This window comes from Camelina sativa, chromosome 8 (assembly GCF_030686135.1).
Source record: "Camelina sativa cultivar CO46 ecotype springtype chromosome 8, ASM3068613v1".
NCBI classification, from domain to species: Eukaryota; Viridiplantae; Streptophyta; class Magnoliopsida; order Brassicales; family Brassicaceae; genus Camelina; species Camelina sativa.
In genome coordinates this window covers 1,492,359-1,510,163 of record NC_141887.1, presented here as the reverse complement: position 1 = coordinate 1,510,163, position 17,805 = coordinate 1,492,359, and the positions used below count along the sequence as shown (strand labels likewise).

The window sequence follows — 17,805 nt, the reverse complement described above, 5'->3', positions numbered from 1 at the left end:
TCGGCTACTAGTCATTTAAAAACTGTCATTTATAAACTAAGTTTTGACATTATTGTGCTGAGCCTGAGCGGTTTATATAACATCAACAAAATACTGATCGGTTCGCAAATAATAGCCAACATCATCTACTATTGACTCATATAAATCGACAATCTCAATTAAACCGGCACCTAGTTACATATTAATTTATACATGGGTTGGGGTGCTTGCTTCGACCGGCCTGGTGAGAATATCAATGATGTAAATCCGGATTTCAGGTACAATTCGCTTGACAAACTTTGCAAACCTGCATTAGATAATAAAATTAACCTCAATTGAGTCAAAAAGAAGAAGTTAAATTTTAAATTTCCAAAAACAAAGTCTAAAATGATGTATTGTTTTTTTTTGCTTACCATAATTGAGTGCTGAGCTTAGTAAAATGCTCAAGAACAAAAAGCGTGCTGGCTCGTCTTAAGGCTAAAGCATTGAATGTATCTGCTAACTCATACATCTGTGGTATCTTATCAAGAGAGATTTCCTGCACAAGTAAAGTCCGTTTTATTAGTTTTTGAAAAAAAAAACACAGAGATTAGTCGCTTTGTCAAGAAAATAAATTAAGATCTTAGTCTCTTTTGTTACCTGTGCAATTGTGTATTCACATTGACGTTTGAGGCCTTGGAGAAGATATTGATCAGCTGCTACAAGCAGATCTTTAGCCAAATGTTTAGGGATGGTAACCCTCCCTGTGTATATATACCTCATCATAAGCTCAAACACTTCCCATCTTATATTTGGGATCTCCACATTTGGGGCATTGCGTTCCTAAAACCAATTCACTAGTTAGTTGAGTGAAGATATTATGATGATGAGGTAAGTTTCCACAATCGAATAGGTAGATTTAGTGAAACATAAATGGGATTAAATGTTATACCATCAATGAGGAATGTGACATCGGACAAAGTTGGGTTGTTCACGAATTTTTCACCCAAAAATACCTTCAGTATAATAATCAATAACAAGTTAAGACCTCGAATCAGAAATTATTAGTTGCTAGAAAGAAGAAATGCAAATTAATTACCTGTTGAGTGGGTGAGGCAGGAGCTGAGTCCTCTGTTGCAAAGGATGTAGCTTTTGTAGCTAATTCGTATAAAGCACTTGAACTATATCTCTGCTGCTTGACGCTTGAGAAATAAAGAAGTTCCAACAAAAGTTCTCCTCCTGCATTAGTATCGTCTATAGATCAGAAAAAGCAAACCAACAAAAAAAAATACTAATTAGAAAAAAAAAATTCTGAATATGAGATACTTACCTTTGTTATCAATGAAAATCAGTTTTCCATCTTTAGGGTCACAAAGATGTGCAAGAGCAAGAGCAATTCGTATTTTTATCGTCTTCTCGGCGGTTCTCATTAGGTATAATAATTGGTTTAGTACCTGAGAAGGGTAAGACATCAAGGGATTAAAACCATCGCCAAACTTAATCGAGAGGCAGAAGGTCAATAGATATAGGTACTCACGGGTCCATGAATTTTGTTCTGTAGCCTCTTCAATGTCCGCACCACACAATCTTTAGTCGGCTGCAAATAGAATACTTGTAATTAGAGTTTAAAAATTCTATAGATTGGTTTTGCAAATATAAGCAGTCAAATGCATACTTGAACAGTGAAGTTGTCATCTTGAAGCTTTTGAATTCCTCCAGCCTTTATAAAATCTGCTACGTTTTCCTATTCACAGAAAAATATATTAAATACTCATGGTATGTCAAGTGAGCAAAATATATAGCTGTATATAAAACTATATATCGCGAGTATGGTTAACCTCGTTATCTGCAAGGCCATACAAGGCAAATGCGGCATTGTGTTGCACAGTCCCCGTTTTCACATCAAGAAGATTTAGTAACGCGACGATACCTCCTCTATGTGCAATGCCAGCTTGATTGTGTGCGTCCTGCAACATTCAAAACATCAGACATGCATTGAGCATAAAAGTTAGAATTTTTGTTCCTAACACAAAAGGTCTGATAAAGAGGCAGATTCCAGATCAACAAAAACATTAAGATGCTAATTCAAAAACATAGTTACCTGGGCCAAACGACCAAGGGCAAAAGCAGACATCTCCACGACCTGCTCATCTGATGATTCAAGCATTTTAATCAGGGGTGTAATGCCACCTCTCTGACCAATGTGCACCTGCATGATTATGTTGCCAGTTATGTTTAATATGTTCTCTAGTTTGAATCCATCTATTTATATCGTCAACAAAAAACTGCGTTTGAGTGAACATATACAAATACAGCATATTAAGAAAGAGACAAGGTCATACCTTGCAATCTGAATCAGGCGCAGCAAATTGACCTATTAATAATGCTGCCTCTCTTTGTGTTTCCAAACAAGTGGAGCTATAGCAGATATCATAGCCAACAGTTACAAATCATATTTCAAATTTTCAGGTGTTTCAGCAGAAGAAGAAAAGAAGACAGATAAATAAGCATACCTAAGTAGACCAATTACTGGTTGCAAGGCACCAGCACGGACGACCTCTTTCTTGATGTCAGGAGATGAGTGGACAAGATTTCCGATTGCCCCAATCTGAAAAGACCATAGTAGATTAGAAAGAACTGAACAAAGCAAACCGATTGCAACAGTCCAAAGCAAGATAAAGAACTAACCGCTTCACCGTGCACAGAAGAATCTGAAGATTGAAGCATCAATACAAGCGTAGGCAAAGCATTCAACTCCACAATCTACACAGTTGCTCATATAATGTGAGAAACAAGCCTAAACAAAACATAATCGTAGTAAAAAAAAACATACTAGGGTCTTGTTCTCGTCGTTTCTAAAAGAAACTGTTCGCAAAGCCCCTGCAGCAGCCCTCTGTACTTTATCATCCGGAAAATTTAGAAGCTCAACAAGTGGTGGAATGCCACCTTCAACCCTGAAAAGAAATTTTAACAAACATGTTAACTAAAAACAGCATAGTCATTACCATAACCAATAACGAATATCAGACACTACTAGTACCTTATGTTTTTTTTAATCCTTGGATTGTCATGAGAAATATTAGTGATTATATCAGCTGCTCTCCTAATAACAGCATTAGCAGCCGTAGTTTCACCACAAATACACCGTCTCTTCAACAACTTCACGGTCGGAACTATAGCTCCAGCATCCACAATGAGCTGCTGGTAACCAGGCTATTTAACAGAAAAAAAAAAGCTCACATCAGTACACAAAACTCCAATTAAAAAATTAAACAAAGATAGTTGCAAATTGCCAAATTTCAAAAATTCTAATGCTAAGACATGGTCTAATTTCAAATTTCTAAAATCCAAGATCTCAATCCACAATTTCACCAATCACATATGAACACGAGTTACCTGAATCGCAGCAATGAGTGCGAGAGCAATAGCACAATCTTTCTCTAACTTATGCTCGCAAGATTTGGGAACATCACCGCCGCCAACTTCTGAATCCCACGGAGATTCCAAATATTTCACCAACGCAGGGATAGCTCCATTCTCAACGATGATTTCCACATTTTCGTCTATATAAAACAGATCATAAGAACAAATTAAGCAAGGAGAGCAGATCTGAGTTCAATAAAACCACAGATTAAGAGGAAAAAAAAAGCGAAGAGAGTACGGTACCGATTTTAGCAAGGTCGGCGAGATCACCAGCAGCGTCTTCAACAACTTCGAGATCAAATTCATCATCATCTGAGAAGACGGAGTTAAGAACATCGATGTGGCTGCGGATCGCGCGGACGAGACTTAGCTGTTCGTCGTTAGCCGCCTTGACGAGTGACGCAGCATCTGCTGTGTTGCGATTGAGTTTTCGCTTCAAGTTCCTGGTGAAGACACGTGTGGTTCGCTGGCGCTTCGGGTGGCTCTCCATTTGCTGATGGTTTGAGATCACCGACGAAGAAGAAGATCTGGCGGAGGATTTGTGCGGAGGTGCTTTGAAGGATTTGGAGATTATCATCGAGAGAGATGAGAGAGAGAGAGGCTTTTTATTTTGTCAAAGCGTTGTGGCGGTTCTGTGAAAATTTTTGTTTTCGTTTCGGAGGCAAATTGAAATGTTAAATGTTTCCCTCGTGTCCGTTCCTCTTGGAGGGAATTTATTATTTTCTTCCCTTTTTAGATTTTTTTAGTCAAAAGTCTTTAAAATCTTTGTTCAAAACACAAAATTAAAAATTTAATAAAGAAAGATTTAAGAAAAGAGTCTTGGATTGCTTCGAAATTAATATCAGTTGATTCGGTTTGCTTCAAAAAATTTTAAATCCAGGTTTAGCTTCTTGATTTATCGAAAATAGTCTTGGATTCATAATATCTTGATTTTAATGACCATATATTTAGATATAGATTTGTATAATACATTAGAACCATTGTATGTTAGAGATTGTTTTACATGTTTTTTTTTGTAAATTTTGATGTATAATTTTAAAGGTAACGTATTCTACACGTTTATAAAGTAACGTGATCAATACGTCTTTTTTACGCGTGAAATCTCTTTAAAAAAAAATGATTGTGATTAGTCACTATATTATATAAATACATATTTGAGCTCGACGACTTCAACAAAACCAAATGCTATAAATAACCCCCAATTTTTATGGTATTGTGATCTACATGTTTATAAGGTAACGTGATTTTTTTTTCTCTATTTAGTTTTTGATGGTTATGGAGGTAAAATCTCTTTGAAATATATATTATTTTCAATTTGTTTGATTAAATCAACCATATTTATAATACATCAATTTTTGGATTACAGATTTGAACTCGGCTTAAATGAAATAAATTGATATAAGTAATAGGATACGAGATTGTTTTACGTGTTTTTGTAAATTTTATAGTTTTTAATATATAAAAGTAACGTGATTAACATGCTTTTCGTTCTAAATAAATCTTTTTTTTTATGGTTTTATTTCATCATCGAGAGAGAGAGCGGTTCTGTGAAAAACTCTGTTTTTCGTTTAGGAGGCAAATTGATATATTTTCCTCGTGTATGTTCCTCTTCTTTGAGGGAGTTTATTATTTTCTTCCATTTTTACTCAAAGTATTTTTATTTCTTTAAAATCCTTGTTCAAACACAAAATTTAATAAGAATAAAGAAAAAGAAAAAGGAAAAAAAATAGTCTTGGATTGCTTCAAAATTAATATCAGCTAATTCGGTTTGCTTCAAAATTTTAAAATCCAGTTTAACTTCTTGATTCATCTAAAAACAGTCTTGATTTTAATGACCATATATTTAGATATAGATTCACATAATACATTATAACTAAGGTATATGTTAGAGATTGTTTTACATGTTTTTGTAATTTTAGATATATAATTTTAAAAGTAACATAATCTACGTGTTTATAAAGTAACATGATCAATATGTTTTTTTTGGGCCCGAAATCTCTTGTTTTTTAAAAGAAATAATTGTTTTTCAATTTGTTTGATTAGACTAACCATATTTATGATACATTATTTCATTTAATTTTTAAAAGAAAAGTGGTGATCTTCTTAAATGTGGAAACCCCTAATCCCCCTACACGCTTATAAAGAGTGTCTGTGTGTGTGTTGTTTACTTGACATGAACCGCCTAGCGCCGCCTGTTTGGACACACGCTTATTTTTATCCCTACCCGGAAATCCGGTTAGGCATTGACCGACATCAAACGGTTCTTTCGGTTAAGCATTCGGATGAAAAAAGTTCTACTGTTAGTAAAAATATACCAAATTAACAACTGTATACTGGGCTAGTTTGCTATCTCAATTAAAATTTGGTGGGGTGGGGGACCAAAATAAATTCGGATTAGCATAGTCAAATCGGTAATAGTATTATTAAAGAGAAACGGTATATGTAAATCTAAAGAGAATCAAACGATCTCTCTTTGGTTTATTCAATTAAACCGGTTGGTTAACTGCATCTTCTCATCAGATTTCGAGGCTTTAATGCTTATTAGTTAACAAATTGTTGACTCAGCTGCCACGTCAGGGTAAGTTCCCACGTCACGTTAAAATCAAGATGATTGTATATAGACTTTAGAAGAAGAAAAGGAGAACTGTTGTTTTACACTATAGACTCTGACACTCTGTCAATGAGTGGAGCTCGCGTCTTTTGTATCACGACACCACTACTACTAAGATCATCATCATCAACCTTCTTCTTCCCCAAGATCTCGACCCGACCCGTTTTCAGATTATCACCCGTAGCCATGAGCACCACCACCACTACTAGCAAAAGCCAAGAGGAACTCGATTCCATTCGCAAACAGAAACGGGTCGTGCGCTCCACTGTTCGCAAATCCCTAAAAGCCATGGACCCTTCTCTCCGAACCCAACAAGGTTCAATCTTTTCCTTCTTTTTTTTTTTTTTTTTTTGTTCTTGGAATAGATAGTAATCTAATCTCAGGTTGCATTGAATTGTAGATGATGCGATTCAAAAGACCGTTCTTGAAGCTCCCTGGTTCAAATCATGTCGGGGATTGTGTGCTTACATTAGCTGCAAATCTCTCAATGAAGTCGACACTTCTAAAATCCTGTCTGAGATTCTGCAACGTCCTGGTAGTACTTCTCTTCTATTTGGAATTTCATTCTCATGAGATTGATTAATAACAACAATGTTGCAGAACTGAAAATGGAAGCCCTTCACACTGTAATCACTAATTACTTGGCTTAATAGCATAACCATTATCATTAGGACAAATGAATTAATACTTACTCTGTATTCTCAATGCATCTGATAAGTTTGGGAACTGAGAGAAACTAGTAACAGACCAAACTAAAGAAACTAGTTGTCACATAGGGATGAAATCTCCCTCTGCATATTTTTCTCTGATGTGATTTATTTTCCATTTTTTTTTTTGTTTTGTTATTTAGATTCAAGTACTATGGCTAAGAAAAAGCTATATGTCCCTTGGGTGGAGGATAAGAACAGTAACATGCGTATGCTGCACATATCTCATATGGAGGACCTCATTGCAAACTCCATGAACATTTTGGAACCAGCTCCTGTTGATGCCCAAGGGAATGAGCGTGAGGATGGTAGAGTTCTTTTTTGCTATGTTGCCACTACTTTAAGCTTCACATAATGAGTACAAGCCCCTTGAAATTAAAACCTTTTTTTTAATCTATTGACAGTGTTGCAAGCAGAGGAACCGATCGATTTGTTCATCTTGCCAGGTATGGAGAAACAGTTTCATTGCCAAAACTTTCCCTTATCTCTGTATCTAGTCAACTTAAATTTTCAAATCCTTGTGGTCAGGTCTTGCGTTTGACAGGTGTGGGCGACGTTTAGGTCGTGGAGGTGGGTAAGTTAGGGTTCTTTACTTCTATAGATTCATACTAAGGGTACTGCTGAAGATCTTAAAATAGTATCATATCCGAATAATATGAAGCTTCTATTGAGCATTTTTTTACTGTTGTATTATGTATACATAATTTCACTTCCTCTCTAACCTTCTGCTATAATCCAAAATCTTGCCATCCCAATTAGTTTCATACTTGCAACAAGAAATACTTTACCATGCTCTAATCTTACTCCTTTTTACTTGTTTATATGGATAACTCATATGGGTAAAAGCTACTACGACACTTTCTTGAAGAGATACCAGAATCGTGCGAAGGAGAAGGATTGGAGATATCCACTTATGGGTATAAACCACAATCAAATTAAAGCTACAGAACCTTTTCAATAGAAAGATAAGCTAATCACTGTTCTTTATCCCCTACTGCAGTTGCATTGTCATACTCTCCTCAAATTCTTGAGGATGTAAGTATACCTGTTACACCGAATGATGTTCCGATCGATGCCCTTGTGTCACCTTCTGGTGTATTTCCCATTACCCCTCGGGCTATTGAAATGTACGCCACAACATGTTTTCAGCTTACTCTTAGATCTTTTATTTATAGCTGACTATGTTGTGTGATTCTCTCTGTTCTTAGAATGTGAGCTCAGGTGCTTGTGTTTTGGAGCTGACACTCCGATGATTTGTTGGTATGCGCTTGAAGGCTGGATTTTGGAATCAGCAAACTCAGTATCAGCTTCTGTAATTGCCACTAAAAGATTTTACTAAATTTGATTTGAGCCTTTTCTGTATGATGAGATATGAAGTTCAATCCAATGGTCTTCCACCCGTTTATTCTTATATCAATCTTTTTTGCCGCACAGGATGATGGTTGTTGGGTTCTTTTCTTGAGCTTTGCTCATGGGAATTTATATGTACTTTTGAAATTTTTATTCAATGTAAAAATAAAATAGTGAAAACATCAAAGTTCTTGTCTCTTTAAAACATTACAGCCATACACATATAAGAGTGTATTACTTTTTCCTCTTCCTTTCTATATAAATAGCAAAACAAAAGCAGGCAGGAGAACTAGGAGGAACAAGAAAGCATGCAGACGCCTGGCCTGTAAGCCCAGGCTGGAGGCAACCGAGCATATTTCTCCATCCCCGGCTGTTCCTCGTAAGGCCGTTTCATTAGACGGATCAAATTGTTGACTTCTGAGAAATCGCCTTGTTCAGCTGCATCTATGGCGCTTTGGCACAGATAGTTCCTCAGTATGTACTTTGGATTCACTGAATCCATTCTTGCTTTTCTTTCTTCATCTGATACCTCACTACCACCCACCTGCATTTTCAAATCCACACACAAGGTGTTGCATTAGCCAGGAAGATACATACATATTGTTCAGAAGTTTACTAATGTGGAAAGTAAAATTCTAGTCTACAAAGAACTGAAGATGATATCTTTGGCAAAAAAATGTTAGAAACGAATTTGATACCTCTTGTATATAGCTTCGCATCCATTTGATCCATGCTTCTTTTCTCTCCTTTCCGATGTCCAAAAGCACAGCTTTCAAGGGTTTCAATAACTCATTTTCGGGAGTGTTGGGATTTGCTTTTACATTTGCAAGAAGCCGGAAGAAGTTTGTGTAATCAACTTTATCAACAGACATATTGTTCAGAAGTTTACTAATGACCTCCTTGTTATACTTAGAAAGACCAAGCTTCTTTGACATTATGGCTTGATACTCATCCATGAATTTATCACCGTACCTGATCATGAGCCCCTCAACTACTTTAGTAGTTCCTACAAATATAATTAAGAATAGTGCTCCAAATAAATAGTGACAACAAAGTTACCTCTCCATGGCGTAATTTGCTTCCTTTTGATTAATCAGCTGAGCAACTGCCAGAGTCTTAGAAAATTGAGCAATATTCCACAAACCGATGTCAGGCTGATTTGCAAAACAGTATCTTCTTCCTGGGAGATCTGTGGTGTTCGGGGTGTAACTTGGATCAAAAGCATCCAAGAACCCAAATGGGCCATAGTCAATGGTTTGACCCAAAATGCTCATATTGTCAGTGTTGAGCACACCATGGGTGAAACCTACACCTTGCCATCTTGCAACTAAGGTAGCTGTACGCTCAGCAATTTCAACAATCCATGCTAATATTATCAAAAAAAGCACAAGTTAGTTCAATCTTGACTATCAATATAACAATTAGCAATAGCAAAAGTATAATACGTGATACAAATGTCAATGCTGATTCAGATAAGAAAATAATGAACATTTCCTGCTGCATTTTGACGAATAATTCATTACGTAAATACCTGCATATTTGTTGGAAGTCAGATCCACAACCGAATCATCTTCATCACCGGTTTTGAAAGATAAGCTATCGCTTCTATCCATGCTCTCTATATGTGGGAAATGATGCCTAATGGCATAGTCTGCCAACTTCCGAACAATATCTAGATCCTCTTTTCCTCTAGAAGCATGTATTTGGTATGACCCAAAGCGGAGAAATGATTGAGAAACCCTGCAAACAATTGCGCCAGGTTCTTCCTTCGGATTGCCACTGCAAATGCAAAATGCAAAACAATTAGTCAACCATCTAGAAGCCAAATTTTCTAGATAAATTTTTCTCTACTAGAGGCTTAGTCCAGTTGGTTAAATACTTCCAAGTTGATCATGCCCATGTTCACTCCCTAATCATATGAGGCCTAAAATTTTTTTATACTTGTTGGAGATGTGAACTTTTAAGCAGATAAAGAAGGAACAAGTTAGACAAGGTCTGGAAGGTTTTGGACATACTCATAAAACATGTCGCGAGTGACATCTTGACCTGTAGTGAGAAGACAAAGGGCACGCGTGGTAGGGATTCCAAGACAATGCATAGATTCACTGCAAAGGAACTCCCTGATGCTACTACGGAGCACTGCGAGCCCATCAGCAAAACGGCTATATGGAGTCCTACCTGCACCTTTAAGCTGAAGTTCCCACCTTTCATCTTTGGAGTTCAGAACTTCTCCCAGAGTTAAGGCACGACCATCACCTAGTTGTCCAGCCCACATGCCGAACTGGTGTCCTCCATAGCATTGAGCATAAGGCATTCTGTAGCAAAAAATATACCAATATCTGAGAATAGAGACTTTTGGATTTCAAAAGGTCGGACTTATAAATCAGTTTTGGATAAGGAACACATACGCTCCTGGCAAAGGTTTAGCACCGGACAGCATAAGAGGGAAATCTGGCCTTTCAAACCTGAAAGTTCCAAAGAATTTTGCCATAAGTCAAAAGTAGAAAGAGAAAAAAGGTTTCGAAAATAGCAACTAATATTAAGGTGCAACACTCTTAAAACTTAAGTGTCATAAATTTCATATCATATGAAACAGAAATGAACACATATCGCCAACTTCTCTAAAGAAACCTAAAAAAGTAATAACCATGAAGGTGAATAGGAAACAATGGCATCAATTATGTGTCTAAGAAAGACAGTGAAAATCCAATTATCTTCTGCACCAAACACTTATACTTTAGTCTGACCATAGAGAATCAAACTCACTCTTTAGGATCCAAATCCAAAAGCTCTGCAACAGAATCAGACCATGCTACAAGTTGAGGATCATCTACTTCTACTGATGGCGAAACTTTTGAATAGCAAGCATGCAATACCTGCACATTACAATAAACAACAAAAAATCCGGATGCCCAAGTTAGCTTACTAGGATATATATTAATGAGGACAACTAAAACATGGCAGATTCAAACATAATGTTCCGAAAGAACCCATTGCAGATAACTTCACATTTTGCAGTCTTCAAAGGAACAAAACGAAGCAGAAGAAAAAATGAAAAATCCAAATAAAATGAAATCTTTAGCCTGAGTACAATTCACTCTACCAACAAAGTACAAATATCAACTTCATGATTCCAAATTAAACAACACTAAAATATAACTTTTTTTTCTATTAAGACATGAATCACAAGATTAAAAACCATATCAATCATTGACATAGAAATAAAAAAGCAAAATCAAGATTCTTCATAATTCTCTCCTTTCAAAGATCGAAACAAAATGGATACCTCACGGGAGATAACATCGGTTCTGGGATCACCAGGCAATTCCTTAACAAAGGAGTGGTCCCAATTAAAATCTTCGAGCTTTCGTTTAACCTTAACACCTTCATCAACAGCTCCAAGAGTTTGATTCTGCAGATCTTTCGCTAAAGAATCAGCAGACGAATCCGTTACCGGTGTCGGGGACGAAGATGAAGCCGGAGAAGAATCCATCCGACCGAAGGAAGAAGAAGAAGAAGAAGAAGATCGGGTCAATCGAAATTGTCGGCGAAAGGAGGGACAAAAAGGGAGTTTCGAAGTTGAACTGAAGAGATGAAGCGGTCGGAGGTTGAAGAGAGACGACGGACAACACACACGCAACAACATTTCTTCTTTCCTTCTTCACAATTATTCTTTTGGAAAGAAACTTGTTTAATTTTTCAATTCTGGACCGAACCGACCTTCTTTGATTTTTTCCCGGTTCAGATCGATTTCACAATGTCGGTTTACTTATTATTGTTCTGTTGTTTTGTATTTGAATCCAAATCGATTTCTTGTTTGTGTATTAAACATTGTCTAAACCGGGTTTAAGACAGAACCGAAAATAATCCGGGTTTAAGACAGAACCAAAAAAGAGATATGGGAAGTCGTAGTGAAAACGACAAAAGTTGCCGTCGTTCGTGTAACTCAAACCAACCTATCAACTGAGGAAAAAAATTAGGGCACAAAATAATAAGTGGATTCACGTCCGCGACTCATAGATCTCTTCGGAAAAATTTCATCACGATTTGTTTCTTACTGTAATTCTTCAATTTTTCCGCGGCGTGTTCTTCTTGGAGATCCTAACCTTTGTGAAATTCGACTTGGATCCGAGAGAGAGAAGAGTCTTCTTCCTTGATCTTTCTGATTTTTATAGATTTGTGTTTGTCTGCTCAAATCTATGATCTTTCGGGAGTAATTTTTCTCCATGGTTAATCGAAGATTTAGAGAATAGATCCAAACAAGGTATTTTTGCTTTTTCTTTTTTTTGTTCTTGATCTGACATTCTTCATCCCCAATTTAAGTTTTTGTTCATCTTGAAAGCTTACCATTGATGTGCCTGGTTTCGTCTGAAATTAGGGTTTATGAAAGTGTTGTTCTTTGCTTGGAAATTAGAAAATTCAGAAAGTTAGTAGAAATTTTGATTTCTTTAATGATTTAGAAAGCTTGAGCTTGCCAACGATTGTCTTGATTCTTGGTGTGTCATGTTTAGCTTGAGTTTAAGAACTTTGACCTGTGTTTTTTTGGATAGTGTAATTTGCTGTGTCAACAAGGTTTAAAGTTCAAAAGTTAGTGCCTTTCGTGCTCTGAGAGTTCCAGTTTTGACCTGAAAAGTGAAGGTCTTCGTATGCTCTGCTATGAGAGTTAAGGTTTTGGTTTTTTTTCCTCTTTTTGAAGTTGTTTACTTGGTTGTGCTTGTGCAGCTCGTGCTTTGGTGCAAGTAGACAGGTATCATCCCACGTTACGATTTCTTAAGTTCCCTGTAAAGAATAATCGGGGAGAGGACACAGATGGATTACCGACCTTCTGATAGTAGTGGTGAGTCTTATGTTCTTTCAATGATAGTAGTAGTTTTTGTCCTTATTCTCTCGTTTACTCCTGTCCACAATTGGATGTGTTTTTTTTAATGTAATTGAGTTCAATGAGTTTAACTGAAAAAGCATTATCTCTAAAAGCTTGAGTATTCTCTTCTTGTTCAATGTTGTTTACTGACTCTTTTCTCGTCTAGCTCCAAACTTATTTACTATGTTTTGATTGTGTAAATGTATTTGTTTCGTGAACTCAGGTACGGATGATGACCTGCCTCCATCTCATCAAGGTAGATATCAAAGAACCAGACCTGCCGGCAATGGGAGGCCTTCAGTTCTCAATTCTGCTCCTTTATCACGTGTGCACAATGACATGGAAACTCAAATTCATCTCATTGAGCAAGAAGCTTACAGCTCGATACTCCGCGCTTTTAAAGCCCAGTCTGATGCTATTACCTGGGTACTTATTTTGCTTGTTTATGTAACTTCACCATCTAATCGAAGATAAGCTTATCTTTCTTCCTTTTGTTCTTCAGGAGAAAGAAACTTTGATCACTGAACTCAGAAAAGAACTTCGGGTGTCTGATGAAGAACACAGAGAGCTGTTATCAAGGGTTAACGCTGATGAAATGATCAGGCGAATAAGGTTTGTTTCATATGTTATTAATACATCACTGCAATCAATCAAAAACAACTTTGTAGCCAACAATGTTAATTTGAAATCATGTCAGGGAATGGAGAAAGGTAAACAACGTTCAGTCCAGTGTTCCTCAGCTGGTTCATGATGCTCCGAGTCCAGCTGTCTCAGGATCACGTAAAAAGCAAAAGACATCACAGTCAATCGCCTCATTAGCTATGGGACCACCATCTCCTTCTATGCACCCTTCGATGCAACCATCGTCATCTGCAATCAGAAGAGGAGGTCCTCCACCAGGTCCAAAGACCAAGAAGCCAAAGACAGTAAGTCATGATGCTACATGACTCTTTAATGTTTTTACTATGAATCATGTTCTTATATTCTTCATTGACTAAGGGATGAGAATATTTCATTTCTTTGTGCTCGATGAAGTCGATGCAGTACCCACCTACAGGCATTGCTGGAAGGCCCCAGGCTGGCGCTTTAACAAATGAACCAGGTGAATCGGGATCATATGACCCGTTGATTGGAAGGAAGGTATGGACGAAGTGGCCTGAGGACAATCATTTCTATGAAGCTGTTATAACTGACTACAACCCTGTTGAGGTATCGTATCTTTCAGTGCTATAGTCATTTAGTGCCAAATCTCTGTTTCCTGATGTTATATATTTCCTTTTATTAAACATTGATTAGGGGCGGCATGCTTTAGTGTATGATATTAACACTGGGAATGAAACTTGGGAATGGGTTAATCTTAAAGAGGTAATTATGATTTCATTTTTTATAAGAGCTCATCTTTTTTTTTTTATAGATACTTGGTTATATATGATTCTGAATGTTCTTTATATATATCATAGATATCTCCGGGAGATATCAGATGGGAAGGTGAAGATCCAGGGGTTTCTCGTAAAGGAGGACATCCTGGGCAAGGCCGTGGAAGTACAAAATCTATGGCTCGTGGTGTTCCAACAAGCAATGTGGGTGGTAGAGGTAGGGGAAGCATGAAGATGCAGCAACCAAAGACACAGAATGGCATCGGGAAGAAAGCTTTAGGCGAAATTGAAATTCTCCACACCGATACACTGATAAAAGAGGTAATCATCCAAGGTTTTCGATATGGTAAATGAATGTTTGCAAAATGTTATGATCTGAGTATCACTTTATTTATATTTGTAACAGATAGAAAAAGTGTTTGGGTCAGTTAACCCCAACCCAGCAGAGGTAGAGAAGGCAAAGAGAGTGCTGAGAGTAAGAACCAATACATTTGTTGTTGAATCTGGTCGTCGCTCTAATGAGAAGCGAAGCTGATTTTATTGTTTTACTTGGAAATTGTAGGATCATGAACTAGCTCTTATGGATGCAATCGCAAAGCTTGAAGAAATATCAGACGGAGAAAGTGGTAATATTTGATAGGGTCCTTCCAGATTACCTCAGGTTCACATCTTTCTTCTGTCTGCTCTTTGGATCAATATGTATGTTTGTTTGTTAAAATTGACGTTATAATGTGGCTGTGGATTTTGTGACTTAAATGCAGATGATGGAGCCGGAGCTTTAGACTTGCTAAAAAGTGTTGTAGATGGTGGTGGCGAAATGTGAATTGATGAGGGAGATTCCGAAACTTGTATGGATGTATTTTGTTTAGGGGGAAGGATTTGATGACATTTGTGTGCCACATAACTCCAGTAACTGGATTTCGAAGTTAGGGTCTTAAGCATTGTAAAATCCATAAGACTTCTTATAAATGTAGAATGTTGCAGAGACGAGATGATGGGCAAAGCAAAACTCTACTATTAGGGGGAGATGGAGCGACTAAGAACTACTACTCATGTAAACTATTAGAAAGTAGAAACATTAATTACTAGATCAACTCTATTTTTGTTCTGAAGTAGAAAAGCACTATTGGGAAATCTCAGTTCCTGAAAGAAAAACCTACCTAGTCAAAACAATTGAAATTTCAGAAATTTGGAAGGAAAGCAGATAGTTAACAAAAGAAAGCTGAAATTAAAATTGCTAATTTCAAAAGATATTATTACTTTAATACAATCAAAGGACTAATAAAGTAACGAGGAGCTTCCAGTGCTCTCAACTCTCAAGGGAACCCATCTTCCGGTAGTACAAGGAACAGCTTTGCTGGGACTGAGACATTTCATCATCAATGAATTCAGGTCTCAACCCCTAATTTAATAAATTAAGGGAGACTTCTCCCAGTTTGGCTTTCGAATCCTTTTTTGTGGATTTGGTATATGCTTATTTTAGAGATGAGTATTAACATCTGATAAGGAAGCCAACATTTGGCGAGAAGAATTAAAACCCGTAACCACCCAATGAAGTTTGAAGACACCAGTGCTCCAAAAACAGAGATCCATCATTACAAGAATTTACATCTCATAATAATAACCAACACAAGCTGACTTGAGGAACACATCGTAACTTTACTAGATTTAGAAGGATATAATTCCATTAATTCGATTTGTCATTAAAAAAAAAAGAAGAGAAATAAAAAAAGCCACAAACATAGTTCATCAATTATTTATTTGGGGGCTTTACAAGCGCCCAAAATACACAAGTTTTAAAAGAAACTTTTGAGTAAAACCATAACAGAGTTTAAAAACCACCACGGAGCCTGAGAACAAGATGAAGGGTCGACTCTTTCTGGATGTTGTAGTCAGCCAATGTGCGACCATCCTCAAGCTGCTTTCCAGCGAAGATGAGACGCTGCTGGTCCGGAGGGATACCTTCCTTGTCCTGGATCTTGGCCTTGACGTTATCAATGGTGTCGGAGCTCTCAACCTCGAGGGTGATGGTCTTGCCTGTGAGAGTCTTGACGAAAATCTGCATACCTCCACGGAGACGCAAGACCAAGTGAAGTGTAGACTCCTTCTGAATGTTGTAGTCAGCCAAAGTCCTGCCGTCTTCAAGTTGCTTTCCGGCGAAGATCAACCTCTGCTGGTCCGGTGGGATACCCTCCTTGTCTTGGATCTTGGCCTTAACATTGTCGATAGTGTCAGAGCTCTCCACCTCCAAAGTAATAGTCTTTCCAGTCAACGTCTTGACGAAGATCTGCATACCACCACGGAGACGCAAGACCAAGTGAAGTGTAGACTCCTTCTGAATGTTGTAGTCAGCCAAAGTCCTGCCGTCTTCAAGCTGCTTACCGGCAAAGATCAACCTCTGCTGGTCCGGTGGGATACCCTCCTTGTCTTGGATTTTGGCTTTAACGTTGTCGATGGTGTCAGAGCTCTCCACCTCCAAAGTAATGGTCTTTCCGGTAAGAGTCTTGACGAAGATTTGCATACCACCACGAAGCCTGAGAACAAGATGAAGGGTCGACTCCTTCTGGATGTTATAGTCAGCCAAGGTACGGCCATCTTCAAGCTGCTTACCGGCAAAGATAAGCCTTTGCTGATCCGGAGGGATACCTTCCTTATCCTGGATCTTGGCTTTGACGTTGTCGATTGTGTCAGAGCTTTCCACCTCGAGGGTGATTGTCTTTCCGGTGAGAGTCTTAACGAAGATCTGCATCTGTAATTCACAAACAGAGTGATTGATAAATACCAAAACAAAGAATCAAATTCGATCAAGAAACTAATTTACCAAATCTAGATAAATTAACACGTTATATCAATTGATACAAAACTCAATTTATTTGAGAAAAATCAAATCAAATTCAACGACAAGTAATTCACAAACAAAGATTGATCTATCAAGAAACTAATTTATCAAATCCAAAACAAGAATCAAATTTCGATCAAGAAACTAATTTATCAAACCTAGGGTAGAATTAACACGTTATCAATCGATTACAAAACTCAATTTCTTTTGAGAAAAATCAAACCAAATTCGATCTGCGAAAAAAAAAACACAAACCCTAATCGAGGATCTATCGGTGAAACCCAAATCGAACCAAATTCAGAAAACAGAGACTCAATTGGGATCGGAAGAAGAAACAAGTAAATCGTATTAGAGATTCAGAATTTTTTTACCTTGAACACGATTGAGAGATTTGATTGATGATTTTTAGGTTTTAGGAATTGTGAAAGAGATAAAAGAGGTCGTCGGGTGTTTAATAGAGTTTATAATCGAAGAGGATGAGGACGAGGAAGTTGAGGCGGTGAAGCATTAGCCACTCAGAACTAGACACGTATGTATTATGACGTGTATTGAGCGTTGTTTACACGCAGCTTCTTGAATAGGGCCCAAATTATATAGTCTACGCGCCGATGAATATTAAGGCCCAAAGAGAACCATTAACAAATTATAAATACTAAAATTTCACTTACATTTATTTTTTT

The 17,805-nt window shown here is 37.3% G+C and overlaps 5 protein-coding genes across 6 annotated transcripts; 2 read left to right on the top strand and 3 right to left on the bottom strand.

Moving 5' to 3' along the window:
• Nucleotides 1–14: 14 nt before the first annotated feature.
• Nucleotides 15–4,632, bottom strand: LOC104705551 (uncharacterized). Its single transcript, XM_087461881.1, has 17 exons — nt 3,625–4,632; nt 3,355–3,521; nt 2,999–3,171; nt 2,792–2,912; nt 2,647–2,721; nt 2,472–2,566; nt 2,301–2,376; nt 2,060–2,167; nt 1,797–1,925; nt 1,634–1,702; nt 1,496–1,555; nt 1,289–1,412; nt 1,058–1,197; nt 911–974; nt 619–801; nt 393–517; nt 15–286 (listed from the first exon to the last, which is right to left on the bottom strand). Exons 1-15 carry the CDS (start codon nt 3,956–3,958, stop codon nt 749–751), a joined length of 1,788 nt encoding a protein of 595 aa, XP_087318007.1. The 5' UTR covers nt 3,959–4,632; the 3' UTR covers nt 15–286; nt 393–517; nt 619–748.
• LOC104705549 (5-formyltetrahydrofolate cyclo-ligase, mitochondrial) lies at nt 4,626–8,236 on the top strand. 2 transcript variants are annotated; one of them, XR_754336.3, is made up of 8 exons: nt 4,626–6,308; nt 6,393–6,527; nt 6,843–7,007; nt 7,104–7,145; nt 7,228–7,269; nt 7,546–7,616; nt 7,700–7,826; nt 7,908–8,236. XR_754336.3 is itself a non-coding variant. In XM_010421565.3 (8 exons), the coding sequence occupies exons 1-8, from the start codon at nt 6,062–6,064 to the stop codon at nt 7,912–7,914; spliced, it is 840 nt and encodes a 279-aa protein (XP_010419867.1). In that variant the 5' UTR covers nt 4,626–6,061; the 3' UTR covers nt 7,915–8,236. The 2 variants fall into 2 exon arrangements, 1 of the variants encoding a protein (XP_010419867.1); XM_010421565.3 differs by having other exon boundaries at nt 7,228–7,273.
• LOC104705550 (uncharacterized) lies at nt 8,178–11,792 on the bottom strand. The gene is made up of 8 exons (XM_010421566.2): nt 11,336–11,792; nt 10,816–10,925; nt 10,458–10,514; nt 10,065–10,364; nt 9,581–9,828; nt 9,109–9,415; nt 8,748–9,021; nt 8,178–8,593 (listed from the first exon to the last, which is right to left on the bottom strand). Exons 1-8 carry the CDS (start codon nt 11,693–11,695, stop codon nt 8,339–8,341), a joined length of 1,911 nt encoding a protein of 636 aa, XP_010419868.2. The 5' UTR covers nt 11,696–11,792; the 3' UTR covers nt 8,178–8,338.
• Nucleotides 11,793–11,948: 156 nt separating this feature from the next.
• Nucleotides 11,949–15,420, top strand: LOC104705548 (protein EMSY-LIKE 3). Its single transcript, XM_010421563.3, has 11 exons — nt 11,949–12,313; nt 12,772–12,886; nt 13,134–13,336; nt 13,413–13,522; nt 13,608–13,836; nt 13,946–14,119; nt 14,207–14,275; nt 14,371–14,607; nt 14,693–14,761; nt 14,849–14,947; nt 15,048–15,420. Exons 2-10 carry the CDS (start codon nt 12,859–12,861, stop codon nt 14,921–14,923), a joined length of 1,194 nt encoding a protein of 397 aa, XP_010419865.2. The 5' UTR covers nt 11,949–12,313; nt 12,772–12,858; the 3' UTR covers nt 14,924–14,947; nt 15,048–15,420.
• A 533-nt stretch (nt 15,421–15,953) lies between these two features.
• On the bottom strand, nt 15,954–17,698 carry LOC104705547 (polyubiquitin). The gene is made up of 2 exons (XM_010421562.3): nt 17,497–17,698; nt 15,954–17,035 (listed from the first exon to the last, which is right to left on the bottom strand). Exon 2 carries the CDS (start codon nt 17,033–17,035, stop codon nt 16,118–16,120), a length of 918 nt encoding a protein of 305 aa, XP_010419864.2. The 5' UTR covers nt 17,497–17,698; the 3' UTR covers nt 15,954–16,117.
• Between the last annotated feature and the right edge of the window lie 107 nt (nt 17,699–17,805).

Coding starts and splice junctions, on each gene's coding strand:
- LOC104705551 (XM_087461881.1), bottom strand. CDS start 3,958: ATGATAATCTCCAAATCCTTCAAAGCACCTCCGCACAAATCCTCCGCC. Junction 2,168..2,300: donor CGCCTGATTCAGATTGCAAG/GTATGACCTTGT, acceptor ATAATCATGCAG/GTGCACATTGGTCAGAGAGG. Junction 1,198..1,288: donor GATTTTCATTGATAACAAAG/GTAAGTATCTCA, acceptor ATACTAATGCAG/GAGGAGAACTTTTGTTGGAA.
- LOC104705549 (XM_010421565.3), top strand. CDS start 6,062: ATGAGTGGAGCTCGCGTCTTTTGTATCACGACACCACTACTACTAAGA. Junction 6,528..6,842: donor TGAGATTCTGCAACGTCCTG/GTAGTACTTCTC, acceptor TTTGTTATTTAG/ATTCAAGTACTATGGCTAAG. Junction 7,008..7,103: donor AGGGAATGAGCGTGAGGATG/GTAGAGTTCTTT, acceptor ATCTATTGACAG/TGTTGCAAGCAGAGGAACCG.
- LOC104705550 (XM_010421566.2), bottom strand. CDS start 11,695: ATGTTGTTGCGTGTGTGTTGTCCGTCGTCTCTCTTCAACCTCCGACCG. Junction 10,926..11,335: donor CCGATGTTATCTCCCGTGAG/GTATCCATTTTG, acceptor TGTAATGTGCAG/GTATTGCATGCTTGCTATTC. Junction 9,829..10,064: donor ACTCGCGACATGTTTTATGA/GTATGTCCAAAA, acceptor TTGCATTTGCAG/TGGCAATCCGAAGGAAGAAC.
- LOC104705548 (XM_010421563.3), top strand. CDS start 12,859: ATGGATTACCGACCTTCTGATAGTAGTG. Junction 13,337..13,412: donor AGTCTGATGCTATTACCTGG/GTACTTATTTTG, acceptor TTTGTTCTTCAG/GAGAAAGAAACTTTGATCAC. Junction 14,762..14,848: donor AGGCAAAGAGAGTGCTGAGA/GTAAGAACCAAT, acceptor TGGAAATTGTAG/GATCATGAACTAGCTCTTAT.
- LOC104705547 (XM_010421562.3), bottom strand. CDS start 17,035: ATGCAGATCTTCGTTAAGACTCTCACCGGAAAGACAATCACCCTCGAG.